This window comes from Rana temporaria, chromosome 4 (genome assembly GCF_905171775.1).
Source record: "Rana temporaria chromosome 4, aRanTem1.1, whole genome shotgun sequence".
Lineage (NCBI taxonomy): Eukaryota > Metazoa > Chordata > Amphibia > Anura > Ranidae > Rana > Rana temporaria.
The window spans coordinates 126,937,344-126,957,631 of record NC_053492.1 but is presented as its reverse complement, the minus strand read 5'-3'; the positions used below and the strand labels follow the sequence as shown (position 1 = coordinate 126,957,631).

At 41.7% G+C, this 20,288-nt stretch overlaps 1 protein-coding gene across 2 annotated transcripts in view; it reads right to left on the bottom strand.

Moving 5' to 3' along the window:
• Positions 1-20,288, bottom strand: part of EPHA4 (EPH receptor A4) — a 90,156-nt gene that overhangs the window by 55,030 nt on the left and 14,838 nt on the right. For both annotated transcript variants that reach the window (XM_040349047.1, XM_040349048.1), the window contains exon 4: positions 1-68. This exon is cut by the window's left edge and continues 88 nt beyond it. In XM_040349047.1, the coding sequence (XP_040204981.1) occupies positions 1-68 (68 nt within the window). The remainder of the gene's footprint in view (positions 69-20,288) is intronic.

Below are 20,288 nucleotides of genomic sequence, written 5' to 3'. Positions count from 1 at the left end.
GCTGTGCGGAGGACACTTGGAACACGTTGCATCCGATGAGAGGGCCTTGTAATATCCGGCTTTGCAAGCTGTGGAAGAGATAATCAAAAGGGTACGTTTAAAGAAATGTGTAAAAAATAAATAAAAAACACAACATAAAAAGTCAAGTGATTAGAACACTGAAAACACAAAGTAGCACTGCAATGGCCCAACCCTTCCTGCACTGCATGTTAAATCTAGAGGAAGGGAATGTGGAATAAACACTTTGTGGTTGAGCTACTAATACTAGAGAGTGCAAAATATGGTGCAGCTGTGCATAGTAGCCAATAAGCTTCTAACTTCAGCTTTGTCAATAAAAAAGCTGAAAACTGATTGGTTTCTATGTAAAGCTGAACCAGATTTCCAGGTTTAGTAAATCAACCCCCGTATTTCTTGCTCTAGCAGCCTTTCTTCACGCTGTGAAACTGGTTCCCTGAAGCGTCTTCTTTAAGGCACGCCAACTGGTGATTACACGCTGATGTCATTAAGTACATACAATGCAGGACCAATAGTCCTAATGTCATTAAAGCAGAGCTCCAACCAAAAGGGGAAGCTCAGGTTATCTGCCCCCCGGTGCCACATTTGGTAGGGGGGAGCGGGAACTTGGTTTTGACAGGTACACTGCATGCGCAGTAAGAAACTGGATGTGAAACCCGTAAGGCTTCACTGCCAATTTCTCTTACCCAAGATGTGGTGCCAGCAGCACCCGAGAGCCGATGCAAGAATCTGCTTAGGTGAAGACACCATGGAATCCCTGGGCAGGTAAGTGCCCTGATATTAAAAGTCAGCAACTACAGTATTTGTAGCTGCTGAGTTTTAATTTTTTTGGTGGAGGGGCTGGAGCTCTGCTTTAAGTACAATACAGGACCAATAGTCCTGCATTGAATGTGTGGAGACAAGGACCTGCTCACAACCCATAGTGTCAAAGAGAAGAGGGTTGGAGCCTGACAGAGCACGGAATAAGGTACGTATTGCACCTTATTCCACTACCCCTAGACCTGATAAGAGTTGAACCCTTTGCAATGCAGAGGGAGGCCCACCGCATGGGTAGTTTTTTATATTTTTTTCAGCTTTAAGTGGACGTGTGACCTTCACCTACTTGTAGCACCTTCACTGCACACCATCAAGCCAAAAGCATTTTATGATACCCAAAGTACTTATCAAAAAAAAACACTATCTTTTTCTACAGATGATTTGAACAGGTAACAAGTAGTGAGCCGGTAAAAAAAAAGTAAAAAAAAAAAAAAGATGCTTTACTCCTAAGATGCCAAACAGAACCTGACTTGTGGGCAACGTACACCATTCTCCTCCGCATTGAATATAGGAGCCCCAGTATTCCTTTGTACGAGTCTGCAAGAATTTTGAATTAACTCTCTCAGTATGCCTGGAAGCACAGAAATGTCTGTTGTTTATCTGTGTTGCCCCCTGTAAAAGAGCAGGGTCCCTTCATCCAGAACATGCACGGTACATTGCTTAGTGCTTGATGACTTGCTAGGTGTTTGATTAGCCTCTCTTGAAAACTGACCCATGGGAGAAATTGATAAGAGTCGAAAACCACAGCTTGGCAGACAGATAGGCTTGGGTCAGGACCCTATCCCCACATCAAACACAACCTCATCCCCCTGCACGCAGAATACCAACCCACTGGAAATAGCCTGTCATTCAACCGTCACAGATAAACAAAGACAGCTTGTGTACAGCCAGCGACTGTATGCAAGAAGGCCTCACTTTTCTCCTTTGGACTTGACAACATTTTAAATACGGCTGAATGAACACAGTCAGGCTCTGTATTTACTGCTGCATTGCATGTACAGGAGGAACAAAATGGCCCCCGTGAAATCTAGGCTTCATTTTAGAGCAAGGCAGTGCACCATCTCTGTCTGCAAAGCAAATAGGTAGACAAAACTTGGCAATACATTGTATAGAAATGAAATAAAGTAAAGTATAGTCCACATAGTAACTGAATGCAGTTATAGAGGTGGATGTAATAGTGGGATAGGCTACAGTAGATATACAGATAAAATCACTGTGGTTTTTTATTTTTATTTTTGCCACATGCATCCCATGGGACCTGGAAAATGTGTACAGTACTCATTGGGAACATTTATGCTATATTCCTTTTTTATGCCAACTCAAAATGTAGGATTTTCCTTAAATTACTGGTGACAAATCGAGAGAGAGAGAGCGAACCTCCCTAGCAGGGACAGAGACAGCAAAAATAACCTCATAGGAAACCTGTCAGAAGATAATTAACTTGACTGTCATTGCTGAACTCCTTCTGAAAATGTAGGTTGCCTGGCTGTCATGCTGATGTTTTGTACTCAATAGTTTGTGAGTCAATGACCCTGAAGTATAGAAAATTCTGAGTATTCTCCAGAATTTATATGCTGTGTGCCGGTCCTGAGAGATATTAAAGGCAGGGATATCTAGGCAGCTAACAAAAAAGGTCAACGATTGCAGCCTACATATTTCTGTATGACCTATACCTTAAAAACTTCTCCCCAAAATTTCCATTGCATGGGAACAGTCCGTAGGGTACAAATGACTGCAATGGATAATCTAGGGCACAGATGTCAAACGAAAGGCCAGTGGGTCGAATCTGTCCCTGCGGGCCTTGTCATGTGGCCCTCGCACCTCTCCTTCAGCTGCAGGAGAGCTCCAGCCCTCCTCTGGTCCTACTCCAGACCCTTACTTTCTACTTTCAAAAAATGCATCCAGCTTCTTCCCAGTAGCAGCATATGGAAAGGGGGGTACACTGTGATGTAAGGGAGAGTGGGGGACTCAACTTCTAATGGTGGGGTGGCTCTTGGTATCTAATGTAAGGGGAGGGGATGCGCTGGGCATCTAAACTTACAGATACAACCGACCCTTTTGAGGGCAATTATAATGCTGATGCGGCCTGCCATGAAATTGAGTTTGACACCCCTGATCTAGGGGTTTCATCCAATAACCTACTATCTTCAGCTTAAAGCCTAATAAACACGATCAGAAAATCAGACAAAAAAATACCGCTTTCGAAGAGATCATATGATAATCTGGTCATTAGTACACAGAAAAATGAACATGAAACCTTAGTACAGTGAAAACTCACAAATTTTCCAGGATAACTAATGTACTTCTGAGATGCCCCACACACCTCTTCAATTCCAATACCGTGTACCAGTAAAACTGGGCGACAGACATAACCATCCACTTTGAGAACAAAATTAATGGTTCAAAGATCGAAAATAAAATGTATTTTTATTTTTCAATAATTGAAAAACATTTAATATATTTGAAAAAAAAAATCAACAATAATAATAGTAATAAATTAGCTTTGAAAAAAAAAAATACCACCAATTTTCCATTGTTATTGACAAAAATCTGCCATCAATAGGCTTTCGCTAATTACTTGGCCAGAATATTTCTATGCTTTCGAGTTGTGAACTATGGAAACCCCGACAGACCGTTGTGCCAGTGGTCGGTGCTGAAAGTTATGTTACATTGAATATACCAAATAAAGGATGCTCTTTGCTTATGGAACTTGCTTGCCATGTGACGGGGGCACTCATTAAGTGTGTGTGATGCTATTGTGGCCTTCATTGTGTCCTGTTAATACATTCCCCCACCAAATCCCTATTCTCTATGTCACAAATTAAAGTCTTTGGTGCGTGCTTAATGCTGTCCTCTTTTTTTGTCCTTGGGCCTTTCTGCTGAGGATTTGCTGCGTAAGACTGTGGGGAATGAGGAGGAGGAAAGGGGTTATTGCCAGAGCTTTAGGTCCATCCTTCTTTGTCCCCAGCTTAGTTCACATGTTCTATACAAGCCCCAAATTCAATATCTCTGGCACAGCTTTGATGAGTGTTCTTCCCTTCTTTTTCATCACCAAACAAAAGCAGATCCACAACCTAGGTGACAGAGCAGCACCACCGGGTTAAGGTTTAGGATCAAGCTTGGTGAGAAAAAAGGGTTTCAAACACAACAGAAGGATAGAACACTCTGGCCTGTCCCTACGAATCAGCCTAATCGGGATGCACACTCACATATCCAGCTATATAACGTGACCTTTCAATCCTTGGGCTAAAGTGTCTTATAACAAAATAGATAAATGCCTGGCCAAAGGCTCAGGCCAATATCTACATGCCATGGGGTTATCAGCTATACTTAATAATGTAGTGCAAAGATATAGAAGATGGGCAAATTAACTAGATTGTAAGACGGGCCTATCTCTTAACATTTCTTGTTATATTTATTGCTAAACTACTGAGTACTGTGATTTGGAAAATTTTATCATTTCAGAGATTTAAAATTTCCGCTTCACAGAATCAATTGACTATTCTCGTATAGCATCATTTACGTTTAGATGGGATCCCCCCATGGCTGAAATAAATAAGGAATCCAACAGCAAGAACTCTACTCTTGACTTCCAAGGTTCTACGTCTTGTGGGATCTCACTCTTTCTGCTGGGACTTTTCATTTACAGGTGACTGCAGCTGAAAGAGTGACACTCCCAATATTCACTAAGTTATTTAAAGTGGAACTTCACTCTCCCAATCAACATTAATTATTTTTAATCATGCTGCTAGCATCGGTAAATAGATAGGGAAGTATATCAGATTTACTTGTTTTAAACATTTTATTTTACATTTCAGCTACTTTCTGGTTTCTTGCCTAGCAAATTAGGTCATATATCCTATGAGTCTTCAGCTAAGGGCAGATGGATTCCAGGAAGTAAATGCTACATTAATCATTTGCCCTTACTCAAGATGTCCACACCCAAAAAATGCTAGGGGGCAGGTTTTCAAAGTGATTTCTCAGCAAAATAAAGCGTGGACACATGGATGGATGAAATGGATGGAAATTAATCAAATGCTTTTGGTTTGTGGTGCTCAGATGCAGTGTAGTTTCAATTTAAGCTAGTGTCATCCATTTACATCTACTAGATCGTAAATATTGGTAGAACAGAAATGTTTTAACTCAGGGATGGACCATGAGCTTTCTGCACGCAGCCAACTGAGGGTATATCAAGTCAACCTTTAGGTTGATTTATTCAGTGTTAAACATTTAACCGATACATTAAAACAGAGTTCCACCCTAAAAATGAACTTTCTATTAATAGCTTGCCTTTAATGTAAAAAAAAAAAAGGAAATTTATTTTTTATTTTATTACTCACTTCTATCTGGCTGTTACAAGCACATTTCATAATCTGCCTAGTTCCTGGTCCTAGGTGGTTCAACTTCCTGTCCTAAGACCCCATTGCCTCCTGGGAAACGAGTGGCATCATTTCCCAGGAGTCTCTGGGCATTACTGTGCCTAAAAAAATCACCCAGCATGCACCTCTTCCTGAAAACCAGGAAGTAAAAGGAACTGGGCTTCACATGCCCACACATATGATGGATACGGCCACAACATAAGCTGGAGGATATAAGGCAAGTGTTTTCAATGATTTCTGGAACAATTGGGGAGCTATTAATATGTTTTAGGTAATATTTAATGTGATTAATTTTAGCTTGCAAAATAAAAAAATTATGCCCGGAACCCCGCTTTAAAGACACATTTACTGTTTGAATATTAAGCATATATGTCAGACAGACTGGCAACTGATATACCAAATGGACGCCATGCAAATCACGCAGTGCAGGCAAGGATAACAGCTCCATAATTTTAATCCAACAATTTATATATTCCTGCTTTTATGGAATCGTTTGACTTATGCGGTACAGTATCCATGCATTATGCACGCTTTGATTTATACAAATGATATACATGTATTCTTACAGTTAAAAAAGACACATTTTAGCAAGCTAAAGAACAGTCAAGTCACTGGATTGTGACTATATTTTAACAAAATGACAGAAAGCTAAAATACTTCAGATGCTTGCAGGCTGTCACTGAGATCAAGAAAATGAAAATGCCAAATGGCATAACTCCTTTAAGAGCTGAACCCGACTGCTTTTTAGTAAGAGGCTTAGAAAGCTCAGTTTGATCGAAGGCGTTTAAAAAGTGTCCTGTATGCAGTGAAGGAAAAAATGACAGCACCGATTTCTTGGGTGCCCATGCATCCCGCTAATTAATTGGTGAACTGCTGAGTGACAACTGCTAATCCTGTTATCCGAAGCCCTTTCCTCTGTATCGTCACCCCTGGGGAGCGGAACAAGCGTTCTGCCCTGTGTCTTTGCTTTCATAATTTGTTATGTCTATACTATACAACAAATCTACTCAGAGATTGCACCACATTTTTTTTTTTATCCTGACTCCCGTTTTTTTTTTTTTTTTAATAGTCATAAACTTCCTACATACAAGTTGATAATCTGGCAAATCAGATCAAGCTTATCCTGGCCTAATAATATCCACCTGGTTTTAGAGATACAATTAGATGGTGTCATCAGCATCTGTCAATGTATGTGCTCAGCCACCTTCACTATTCCCGAGAGTGTCAGAACCAGTTTTTCAGGCCCCCAATTCAACTATGGGCCAAGTAAAAACACCTTTTTGCTGTGTATTGATTTATAGCTAGGAGTAGTTCCCAAGTCTACGAGAAAAGGAAAGGGATTGCGTTCAGTATAAATTAGTAGCTAAACTTGGCCATACCCTAATAGACCATAGATCTCTATCAGATTCCTCCATCCACATTAAACAGCGAATGGGAAAAACTCCCATTGCAGCTATTGTATTCTGAAAGTCGATGCCACCGGTGGTCAAAATACCTGAACAAAGCCTGCATCTGACTGGATTCAGATGTTGTTTGGCTGACAATTTTCTGCCTGGCTTCTATGGTTTTTCAATTGAAGGATGTCGGGCCACTCACTGAACAAAATGCAGCCAGTTCCTTAAGAACCTGCTAAAATTCGCTCATTGTATAGATAGCCTAAAGTGGAAAAAAGTCCAGGCTAATACGATCTAAGCTTAAACCTGCTTCTATCCCTATTCGAAGCCCTATACAAACTATCCTCTAAAGCAGGGAACTCCAACTTTAAGCCCAGGTTCACACTGGGTACGATATGAGATGCGATTTCACATGTCAAATCGCATCTCAAATCGGTAGCATTTGCCGGCAATGGCACCGTCCTATTCGGTGCGACGCCGCATCTGCGGCGCTGCACCGATTTCAAAAAGTAGTTCCTGTACTACTTTTTGCGATTTCGGGCTGCAATTTACATTGACGTTGACAGAAACCTGCACAGATGTCTCCTAAATCGCGGCCGAAATTGGGACTGCCAGCGGGAGTGAAATCGTACAAGTTCAGCTGAACTTGCGCGGCTTCACTCCCGCAGCCCAGTGTGAACCTAGGCTAAATAACACTGGTAGAATATGTAGAGCTCCCTTTCAAACCGACATTATATACAGTTGTGTTCAAAATTATTCAACCCCCCAATGCTGTAAAGGGTTTTAGGGAATTTAGTGTACATTTGTAATTGTATTCAGAATGAAATCCTACAAGGACTTCTTAAAGAACCATTTGCAACTAAAATGACATCAATTGGTTTTGTAATACAGTAGTAAATGTTTATTTTGTGAATTCTTCATTTACACAATTATTCAACCCCTTAAAGACTACCACTCTGAAGAACAGAGGTTCATTGAAGTGTTTTCAATCAGGTATTGAAAACACCTGTGGATGTCAGGGAGCAGCAATAAAGCCTAATAAGCACCAATTAGGCAGCTTTAAAATGACTGTGATACTCAGCTCCTTCTAGACATTTACTGGTGTGGTTACAAACATGGTGAAGTCAAGAGAATGGTCCGGGAAGACAAGAGAAGAGGTGATTACTCTTCACATGAAGGGCAATGGCGAGAAGAAGATTGCAAAGATGTTAAACATACCAAGAGACACCATAGGAAGCATCATTCGCAAATTCAAGCCAAAGGGCACTGTTGAAACGTTACCTGATCGTGGCAGAAAGAAGATGCTGACTTCGACTGCTGTGCGCTACCTGAAGCGTAGAGTGGAGAAAAGTCCCTGTGTGACTGCTGAGGAACTGACAAAAGATTTGTCAGATGTGGGTACTGAAGTTTCTGCTCAGACAATACGGCGCACACTGCGTAATGAAGGCCTCCATGCCAGAACTCCCAGGCGCACCCCCTTGCTGTCTCCAAAGAATACGAAGAGTCGACTGCAGTATGCAAAAATCATGTGGACAAACCACAGAAGTTTTGGGATTGTGTTCTGTGGACAAAATTAGAAGTGTTTGGGCCCATGGATCAACGCTATGTTTGGAGGAGGAAGAACAAGGCCTATGATGAAAAGAACACCTTGCCTACTGTGAATCATGGCGGGGGGTCAATCATGCTTTGGGGCTGTTTTGCTTCTGCAGGTACAGGGAAGCTTCAGCGTGTGCAAGGTACCATGAATTCTCTTCAGTACCAGGAGATATTGGATGACAATGTGATGCAGTCCGTCACAAACCTGAGGCTTGGGAGACGTTGGACCTTTCAACAGGACAATGATCCCAAGCATACCTCCAAGTCCACTAGAGCATGGTTGCAGATTAAAGGCTGGAACATTTTGGAGTGGCCATCGCAGTCACCAGACTTAAATCCGATTGAGAACCTCTGGTGGGACTTAAAGAAAGCAGTTGCAGTGCGCAAGCCTAAGAATGTGACTGAACTGGAGGCTTTTGCCCATGACGAATGGGCGAAGATACCCGTAGATCGCTGCAAGACACTTGTGTCAAGCTATGCTTCAAGTTTAAAAGCTGTTCTAACTGTAAAAGGATGTTGTACTAAGTACTAAGATTGAATGTCAATTGGGGGTTGAATAAAACTGATAATGATGTGAGCACAGAAAAGACATTTGTGGTTATTTCATTATAAATGTTATGTTATATTTGTCTGACCTACACGTGCCTCTTTGATTTAATTGTAAGCAGGATGACAGGATGATCAAAATCAATGTCAAACTGGGCAAAACAATCAATTTCAGTGGGGGTTGAATAATTTTGAATACAACTGTAGCTATGCAGTGCTTTGTTTTATACCATCTAAAAAAGGTATGAAAACAGATGCATCCAGAATAATAAGAAGCAAACGGTCAAAGCAGACTCCTTGACACAGTTATGTGTGATAGCACTGAAATTGCCCCAGCAGAAAAGAGGTTACTGGAGATCAGCTAAACTCAGAACCTTTCCTAACAAACTGTACAGCCTTCACTAAGCAATCTGTTCAAAAGACGCAATTGTCAGAGCCGTAGGAATCAGCTGTTGTTAGCAAAGCGTTGGCAGAACAAAGTTTTCCAGCTCTACCGCCGAAAAAAAAAAAATCTCTCTTCAGGTTCGGCAATGCTGAATTTTCCATCAGTAAATAACACTTTGCTGAACTTAACCCGTTCTGTGTCTGACTACGTCTTCGGTTATGAGGGCTGACCAAGATTACTGGACCCTTATGATACGGCTCTAAGAACTTGGTATAACATAAGGATTACTGATACCTCCACCTATCATATTTTTAACTGGAGGACCAATCCTAAAGCTAACCCTAGAAACAAAATATATACTGTAATGCCACGTACACACGATCGGTTCATCCGATGAAAACGGACCGATGGATTTTTTCATCAGATATCCGATGAAGCTGACTTTCATCAGTCTTGCCTACACACCATCAGTTAAAAATCTGATTGTGTCAGAACGCGGTGACGTACAACACAACGACGTGGTGAGAAAAATAAAGTTCAATGCTTCCAAGCATGCGTCGACTTGATTCTGAGCATGCGTGGATTTTTAACCGATGGACTTGCCCACAGGCGATCGTTTTTTTTCTATCGGTTTTTTAACCATCAGATAATTTTAAAACAGGTTCCAAGTTTTTTCACTGATGGGAAAAAAAACGATGGGGCCCACACACGATCAGTTTGTCCGATGAAACCTGTCCATCGGACCATTTTCATCAGACGAACTGATCGTGTGTACAGGGCATAAGTGAAAGTGCCCATATTTTTACAAACAGGTGGCACTATATCTGTGCTATACTCTTCTAGATCTTCAACCACTTTAAGCCAAAGATGGCTTTTTCATAAGCTTTCTAATATATATATATATATATCCCAGATACATTAGATCATGATTTTTTTATGTTCTATATACTGTATATGTGCTATCAATGTTTTGTTATATTCACCAAATAGCGCTAGTGGCAATTCAAGGGTAATTGGATACATGGCTTCTGGCTTCCCACGCACAAGGGGTTCCAATAGGTTGTCACACTTTTTGTATTTAGCATTGTGCATTTTATTTAGGAGAAGCAGTTAAAACTCCCCCTGTGGTCCACCTTGAATTGTTGCATCCGAATTACTAGAACTGACCCCAGTATCCCTTTCCACCCATTGCTCCTATTTTTTCTTCCCCCTTCGCGCGACACTACCCATGGGAAGACATGGTAGCCATGATGGATTATAACATTTCCTGCCCACCCTTGGCCTGAAACAGCTCAAATGGGTGGTCTCCCATAATAAGAAAAGAAAAATCAGTCTAGGATATTTCAAAGGGTTGTGCGCCTCGCTGACATTTTTATGGGGACTGTGAAATGCTTCAGCCATTTGTTCCAAAAGCCTATTTGTAACCACCCTCTGTCCTCTTTGTAAGGGGAATGTAAAATGTGAATAAATGTCCTGTTTTTAGGTGATGATTGGCTGATGACTTGGAAATATCATGTTTTGTGGGAGACAACTCTGTATTTCTTTGCCATACACTGGTTGCCCTTCACAGCTCTGCATTTGTCACGTAATGTGGTGTGCTTTACCAGATTTACATGCCATTATATATGCAATTGATCCTTATTGAAGATGCTTTTGCTGATGTTCACACATATTGCAATACTGGCCAATTGCAACAAAGTAATCCCTCTTATGGCCAGGTGCGGTATATCTCGTTTTTGCTGCAATGCAGGTCAGTGACCAGAACTCTTGCTCCGGTGACAGCACTGTAACAGGAACTGAGAGGAAATCTACATTTAAGTCACAAGCAGCAAACACCGGACAGAAATTGTAGCTTAACCCCACTAGTTGTTATTGCTGTTTTTCCCTATTAAAGATGATCTCGCCTTATGCCCCGTACACACGATCGTTTTTTCCACCGGAATAAACTCTGACGGGTTTTTCCGACGGAATTTCGCTCAAGCTGTCTTGCATACACCAAACTTTGACAGTCCAAAACGTGGTGACGTACAACACTACGACGAGCCTAGAAAAATGAAGTTCAATGCTTCCGAGCATGCGTTGACTTGTATTTCCGAGCATGCTTGTTAGTTTTCTCCGTTGGAGTTCCATCTTTTTAATTCCGTCAAAATTTTCGACTGAAAAAGTCCGATGGGGCATACACACGGTCGGAATATCCACTGAAAAAATTCCGTCTGGCTTTTTTCATCGGAAATTCCAATCGTGTGTACGAGGAATAACTTGCAGACAATGTTGTCACTGGGACTGGAACTGCGAGGAAATCTCCAAAAAGGGACAATCGAAAGTGCATAAAATGTACGGTATATAATAGGTTGTATAATGAGTTTATGCTTGTGTGTGTTTTTATCAAATGAATAAATGCTGACCCTTGACTGAGTAATTATATTTCTAATAAAATGTCAGCCTGTAAGGCATATACCGTGCCCTTTGTAAGCCTATTATCACACAATAGCTGCTAAGCATCCTAATGGGACCATTGACCTGTCATATGAAGCTTAATATAAGCCCTTCTGTGACCACAGCTCCTATAGAGATGAAAATATCCAGATAAATGCTGAATATTATTAAGGGCCTTCCTAAATGAAACAAACATGACTTCCATTATTTCATTGCACTTAACATGGAAACCGCCAATCGATATCAGACATGCCAACACAACCTACTACTTCATTGTCCGGTTCAATATTCCCTCTTTTCTTTTCTGAGTAAACCAGGTTGCAGCTAATGAATTGATGTGAACTGACTGTTAGAAATAAATAATTCATTGAGGAAATGTAAATCAGTCAAAAAGCAAGAGAACCAGTCAGACCAATGGCTGCTATGATGAAATGTCTCAGCTTGGCGTCTGTGCCGGTTTTCAGGTGACGCCAAAAATAGCTCTTAAATGACACAAAACGCAAAGCTTGAATAGCGTGTTATAATAGTCAATCAATCTGAATAAAGATTGTATGAAATCCCAGAATTCTCAGTACGGCACAGCATTGTGCGCTGGAACAAGCTGTAATTTCAGTTAATGTGGCTTAGGTATTGATTATACATCTCACAGTACATTAAGATATGAGGAACGCTCGGCATTGGTGTGAATTTCCTCCTATCTCCGTACAATAATGATAAGCGGTGGATAGAAATGTCTTGGTTGGTTGGGGACTTCCTTGTTCTGGGACAGGGCAGAGTGCCAGTGATTTTCTGATCCCTCTACACTCTCATCTCCTGTCCACAGAGAAGACCTGGCTGGGGAGATGTGATCGTCTTCCTTCGCTGGGTTATTAACGAGCTTTGTGCGACCCTCAGTACGGGGCACTGTGTAAATCAACCTCTTTACAACCAGGCAGATAATGAAGCAGCAGTTTCTCAGGCGTGAAACAAGGGGGCAGAGAACCCTGAGATTTAATGTTGCAGTCTCTCCAAGGACAGAAGTCAGCCAATACCAATCATAGGTGACGGATGCCATTTTCACACAAAGGGGAGGTCTACAGGCCAAGTAGAAGGCTTGATACAACTCATGTGTTCTGTTACGGCAAGACTGCCACCTACATGCGTGACGATAGCAAGTTTTTATATTATGAAGCAAGTGCTTTTTTTAGTGGTACTCGCTCCCATGTCCTCAACTAGGACAGGAAAACGTACTTTTGGGTGGCCTGCAGCCTCCTGGGATACACGCCGCACATGCCAGGAGGCTATAGGACCAGTCTACCAAAAGTCTGTGATCTCACATGTGCAGTAGAGAGGCAGCTGTGAGTCTTCAAAAACTGATGGTAGACTACCGAATGCAAGACAGAGGTGCAGAAGAAAAACAAAAGCCCTGCAAAGAATCAGGTGCATGGAGGACAGCGTTGGACATCATGGGCTGCCAAGTATGCGGAACTAAACCCATTGATTCAATGGTTTCAAAGAACAGTTACATTTCCGGCATGCCAGGAATACTAACTGTCACATTTACTTGTGCTCTCCACAAAACGGTCAAACCATCAAAAAGCTGGTGTCATACTTAATCACATGTGCAGCCTCATGAAGATCAATCAGAAGCTAAGATAGCAGCTTTCATGACTGAAAATGATAGGAGGATGTAGTCTTGCTTTAGTCCCCGTTCACATCTAGCGATCTTGGATCGTGGGCGGAATCATCGTGATTCTGTCCGTGATTCAAAATCACGCTGTAATCCCTGCAAAACACATTATGCATATTCGGGTGCCATTCATTTTTCAATGGCACCTAAACGCGGTGCAGTTTTTGCTGCGATTGTCACAGTTTACAGCTCCTGCTCTCTTTTGGGCGATAAGCTTTGTGCAATGCAGTTCGCTGCAATTTATCACACAACAATCAAAGTAAAACCACACTGCAATTACCGTAGGTGTCATTCATTTTCAATGTGTCCACTTCTACACCAAGTCCTATATTACTTGGAGGCCTTTTTATAAATAGCACTCAAGTTTTACATTTCCTGCTATATTACAACAGCAAGGAAGATGGCCCGTGCTCCCTATAAATAGATGTAACCTGAGCAGAGCAAACCACACTCTATGTATTAGAAATGGGACAGACAGGGCCATTGAACGGGAACATGCTTGAAAAACAAGAAGGAGATAATATTCCTATTATGACTGTGAGGCCTTCCGATGGGCTGACAAATAGTTCTTTCAGGCCATTTTTCTTCTTGTCTTGATTTATGATTTTAGCTTAGCACCTGTTCTCCTATTTAACCTGATCTCTGCTGCCTACACGCCCATTACTATACAGCCGATCTCTGTGTCACAGCTTATTCAAACTTCTTCTTTGGGGTTGTCGTGTTTGTCCATACGGAGCCTCCTCCAATTTCGTTCCTAAATAAAAAAATGTAAAGTGTACTTATCCCCTACAGTCTAGTCAACCTACCTCAACCAGAGTTTCATGGTACCCTAGGGATAAATGTAAAGTGTACCTATCTCCTACCTATCCACTACAGTCTAGTCAACCTACCTTAACCAGAGTTTCATGGTACCCTAGAGATCCCCCAAAGGCAGCTAGAGGTTCCTTGAACAATGAGTAATTCCTTCCTCCCAAGTAAATAACCACTAACACCAATAATCATTACTATCACACTAATGTAATGTGAGTTGCAGATATTACAATTTTGTGGAAAGGTTCCTTGAAACCTGAAAGTTATTTCAAGGGTTTCTCTGTGTTAAAAAGGTCAGGAAAGATTGGTTTAATCCAGTGGTCTCCAAATTGCCGCTTGGCTTGCCTTTATCCAGCCCTTGGTGCACTATTCCTACCACTGATTCAAGGCCCTATTCTGCCAAGTGACACCAACAAAGGGGCATCACTTCTCCCACTGACACCAACAATGGGGCACCACAATTCCTCTCCCTAATGCCAAAGTGTGGTGATGTTTATTCTAATTGATGCCAGCAAAATCTTTACTTTCGCTGGCCACAGTCTGACCCCCCTAAAGTCTAAAGGAAAGTAAACTGGCCCTCTGTTTGGACACCTCCGGTCTAATCTAATGCCCCAATTACATGCAAAGGAACCAGTACAGAGAGAAATCATCTGCTATGCCAACCTATGTCTGAAAATGCTAGTTTCTTGGCTTACCCTGGCACAGAGCAAGTAGGAAGCAAGCAAATTCCGTACACCTAATCCTCATATTTGTTTTTGGATCGGCGTATCAGCCAGGAAACTAGTATTTTTCAAGAGAGGTCAGAAATGTCATTAAATGTATTTTTCTCAGTACAGATTCCCATCAACTGCTTTTGGCCAAGCTCTATAGATTCTGGTTTGATCTGAGAAACATCTTTCATACAAAAGGAATGTTCCCCAAACTTTCTAAAGTTGGCCACATGCGTTACAATCTACTTGAGATTAACAACTACTGTATGCACTGCAAGGGTCTGCCCCCGAGCATGTAAACTGAATGGCTTATAGGAAGACCCTTGCATCACATACTTCTTCAAAAATCTAAAAGGAGACTGCCCAATCAGATTGTAATGCATGTGGTCAGTTGTAGCCAAAGAAAATTCAAGTCAAAATGGCCTGTTTTTTTTTTTTTTATGGTAATGTGTCCCATGGAGTTAAGCTGGTCATAGTCGGCTTGAACTTTGGACGATTTTGCTGAACCGGGGCAAATTTGAGCTGTGGTTGGCTCTGAAAGCACCAACTGATTTAAACATGACTGATCTGGGTGTAACCTAGAGCTGGGCGATTTTGGCCCCCCAAAAAATCTACGATTTAAAAAAAAAAGAACTTGATTCACGATTAAAATCAGTTTTTTTTCCTGATGGACACCACACCGGTCCTAAAGAGCTGCGGGTAGGAGTTTTTAGGCGAGGCCGCGGCTTCGGCCTAGTCCGCCGCGATCCTGGGAAAAGACCACGGACTAGGCCGAAGCCGCGGCCTCACCTAAAAAATCCTGCCCGCAGCTCGCCGCGATCCTGGGAAAAGGCAGCGGCTTCGGCTTAGTCCGCGGCATCCGGCCTCGTGGCCTTTTCCCAGGATCGCGGCAAGCTGGATTTTTTAGGCGAGGCCGCGGCTTCGACCTAGTCCGCAGATAAAAAAAAAATCGAAAGAATCGATTTGGTCAAAATCTGAATCGATTTGACCTCCCAACTCGATTCAAGATTCAAATCGATTTTTTCCCCAGCCATAGTGTAACCTATACACACCACTGACTTGCTGGGAGCGTAGACCAACAGCAACCAATCACATGCCATCTTTCTAAAGATTAGACCAATAATTGATAAAGTCTGACTGGATGCTAGATCTAAAATTCTTTTTTTTTTTTTTAATTGCCAAGGGTAAACAATCAGTCCTTCAAGTACAAGATAAACCAGTTGATAGCATGATCATGCCAAAACTAGATCATAAATTACATAATCTTTTATGACAAGGATTACAGAACGCAGTGTCGAAAAGTTTAGCATTCCGTGTATTGTATCTTTTTTTTTTTATTATGGGCAACAATTGTAAGAATTCTGTTGTCGTTCCCATACTCCGTTTAGCCAAGAAACAAACATGCAACGGATTGTGAGCTCTCCCTGGAGGGGTTGAGAGGTGAAAAATAGCAAGGAATTCTTATCAGCAGCGAGCCAACTAGCAGTAATAGGAAGAGCAACACAAATACAGAGGAAGGAAGTAGTTTTCTATGTTTCTACAACACAAACTATGTACTTAACGTGCAGGACGAGAACAAGGCAAGGTTCTTCTACAAAATATTAAGAGCTCAGCCCAGCGTCAAAGGTGGTGCAGTATGGAGCCACCCTTCTCAGCCTGTTACACCCTCCACCCAGGATTCCAGGCTCTGAATCACCGGACACCTCACACGCTGTGCAAGGATAAACAAAAGGCCTAATTTGTCTGGCCACAACCTGCTAATTGCCCAAGGAATACAATCCCTAGGTCATGGACTCGATGTTGTTCTGCCAAATTTGGGCTCACTAAGCTCCCAAACCATCATGTTACTGAACTAGCCAGCATAAAAATAACGTCTTTCTTTTAGAAATCTCCAGGAATAAAGCATTGCAAGGCAATTAGATCCGATCATACAAAAAGTATTTCCGAATCTGTAAGGTGTGTACTATATATGTCTGTCTTTAAAGAGGAATATTAGAGTGTATGGTAAATAAAATAATCAATAGATAAATAGGAGGTGAGTATATGACAGGTGTTCATTCAGATTCAGATATTGATCGGATAGAGAAATGCAATTTTTGCTCCATATGATCATCTGAACATTAGATCCACAGGGAGGCATACACATGAAAGTTCAATTGAATGTCAATACAATTTACCCTTTTGTGTTTTGACAGATGTGTGTAGACATGCATGCCTGTATCTCAGGAGCGTGTAGGTATGTGCCCCGAGTAGCGTCCCCTGAAAGCGAAATTCTAGGTAGATACCTAATGCCAATCAATGAATTTATGTGTTCTTTAAAAAATATATATTTAAAGAGAACCTGTCACTCTGCCACTAGAGAATATTGCCATTGCTGACCTCTCCTGAAAATGCTACTTGTCTGAATGTCACGTTGACCCTCTAAACCCTGCAGATATTGACTTCCAATTTGCAAGCTTGTTCTAGGTTATGGCATAGAAGCTATTGATTTAGAAGCAACATAACCACACGCATTTTCAGAGAAAAGTAATCAGAGGCATTATGGGAAAAAGAGGGCCAGCGCTTGCTGCCAATCTAGTTCTGCTGCAGTGCGCATGTGCTGACAATGATCATACTGGCAGTACAGGGAGCAGAGTTAGCAGCAATAAGTCTATCAATGACAGAGTTCTGCTGCAGTTCCTTCATATTCAAATCAGTAAAATGGGGTAAAATTCCTGACCAGGCGGTTCTGCTGAAGCAGTGCAGATGGAGAGCCTGGCAGTGCCGCAAGACCGGCATGTATGGATCATCGATCCATACATGCCGGATATGACCTCACAAACAAGTACCGGATATGACCTCACAAACAAGTACCATCAAAATGCATGGGCAGGTTTGTTCATTATCAGCCAATATTTGCAAAAAAAAAAAAAAACTCGGTCATTCGGCAATGGTCTGGAAATCTGTCCTCTGATCCCCACTGAGTAGGCGGATGACAGGTCCATGTCCACTCAGCCTATGCAGAGCAGACATGGACACAGCCCACTCTTCTCTATGGGGCATTCAGATGGAAACCGACCACCTGTCCATTTCCATTCATCTGTCATCGGTCCGATCCGATACCCCATCCGTCTGTTTTTAGTGGATAGGATCGCATGTCACTGGGAGTCAAATGTCTGTTGACATCAGCCAATCCACTGAGGGCAATGGAGGGTCCGATCAGGTCCGCCTAAAAAAACTGACAGGTGGATCCGATCGGTCTGGCTGTGTGAAAGGGGCTTAAGGGTTTACAACCAGTTTAGCAGACCAAAATGGTTTCCAACTGGCAGTGATAATCTAATGTCTGTGGCTGCCTTAAAAAAAATAAAGACCTAAAGCCGCGTACACACGACCATTTTTCATGTCATGGAAAAAAACAACGTTTTTCTCAACGTGATTCTTACACACGATCGTGAAAAAAAAAGCTCAAGCAAAGCGCGGTGACATACAACGCGTACGACGACACTATAATGTGGAGGTTCCATTCGATTGGCGCCCCCCCCCTAGGGCTGATTATGCAAATTCCCCTTCTCATAACTTGCTTCTGAGCATTTTTTTCCCCGTCGTGAAAGCCCACACACAAACGTTTTTCACCACGTGAAAAACTACGAGAAAAAATAGAGCATGTTCTAAATTTTTAAATGCCCATTTTTTACGTCGAGAAAAATGCTCTGGAGCCTACACACGACCGTTTTTAATGACCAATTTAAAAAATGCAATTTTTCACGTCATGAAAAACGGTCGCGTGTACGCGGCATTAGCCTTCTGAAAAACTAGCCTTTGCTTTAGGCTGGAAATACAGAGGAGAAACTCTCATTGAGTATAATGGGACTGAAAAATTACTATTCCTATTATATTCACTAGTTTTGAACACCAACTCAAATGCTGCTACTTTTTTCAAAGCTATGTATCCAAAGATTTTCAACCATGCATGGAAATCTCTGCAACCAACAGCAAGGACTATGGTTGCCTTCATTAACGCTAGTGTGTTAACCTCCACACTACCTAATTAGGCCCATACGTCCAAATTAAACATTTTTTTGTCTAGAAATCGTTAGCAAAAATACCCAATCCCCGATACATAAATTATAAAGCAACCCTTTCCTTGCCAGGCAGGTCTGACTTTTGATATCTGTACTGGAAAGAGAAACAATATTTATTCCATGCGTTTTCATTTGATTGCTCTCTAGGTTTCTGGTTCTTTAGGAAGCTTGTTGAATTAAAATACAAATGACATCCTCTTTTCCAAGCACAGACAGATCATCTGGACACATTTCTTCCAGTATCCAGTGCCAGAAATCTGGGGCGAGGGTGAAGGTGGCACAGCAGAGAAAAGGGAACGCCAAAAAACAGAAAGCAGATGGGGGTGATTAAAAAAAATAGGAGGCACGGGAAAACAGAAAGAGTATTGATTCAAGGGAAGCATTGACATGCTAATTTATTTGCAATGGTCCTGCTCGTCTTGGTCCATTGCTGGCACACTTCGAAAAGGAGACCAAGTTTCAATAGTTGATGAAGTCTGTTTTATTTTTTTTCCCATTGCTGCTCAGACATAGAGTAAACTTGAACGGGAAACAAATTGTATGGGGAGGGGTGGATTAGCCTGGAGGGTGCCTGTGGGACACTGGAAAATCCCTTCTAAAGCAGCCACAAAAGCAAAATTGCTGAAAGCTGGTAATATAATTCAGTCTTTACTGTCCCTGGAGAGCTAGACTTCTCTACATTTTTTACCTGGACTAATAATATGTTGGAAAATTCATTAAGCCAGCAGCACCACCCAGCCTTTAGCGCAATGCCCCGACCGTGGAAAGTAATCAGATCTTCATAGTATGAAAATTCGGATATTTCCACAGATTTCAAAATGAGGGTCGCTAAAGGAACAAAATGGACTCAGATGCTTGCAAAAATGCTCATTCAGACCTTGTGTGAAAGAATCAGCTACCACATCATACGTTTTTCGATTTGGTTTAAAGGTAAAAATAACAAAAAACAAAAACAAACAACAGTAGGATATTATTTTTCCTGCAAGTATCCAACCAAACACATCTTTATTGATAAAACTGAGTCAACTGCAACCCTGGAGATGTGCAGAAACTACAAGTCCAAGCAATATATGCCAGCTTCTAGGGTTTGGTAGCCCCCAAACAGCTTAAGGGCTCATTTGCACTTGCTTTGACTTTAATACACATTAAAATGCCTACTGCTTCAATAAACTTTTTAATGTGTGTTTCATGCTACTGTGATGCTTTTTTGAAGCTTGGAAAATGCCCTGTGTGTTGATTTTCAATTTGTTTTAAAGGGGACCCGTAGAACCCTCGTTCAGCAGATCCCCTGCTCATTAGTAGCCTCGTTCAGCAGATCCCCTGCTCATTAGTAGCCTTGTTCAGCAGATACCCTACTCATTAGTACCCTTGTTCAGTAGATCCCCTTTTCATTTGTACCCTCATTCAGCAGATCCCCTGCTCATTAGTACCCTCATTCAGCAAATCCCCTGCTCATTAGTAGCCTCACTCA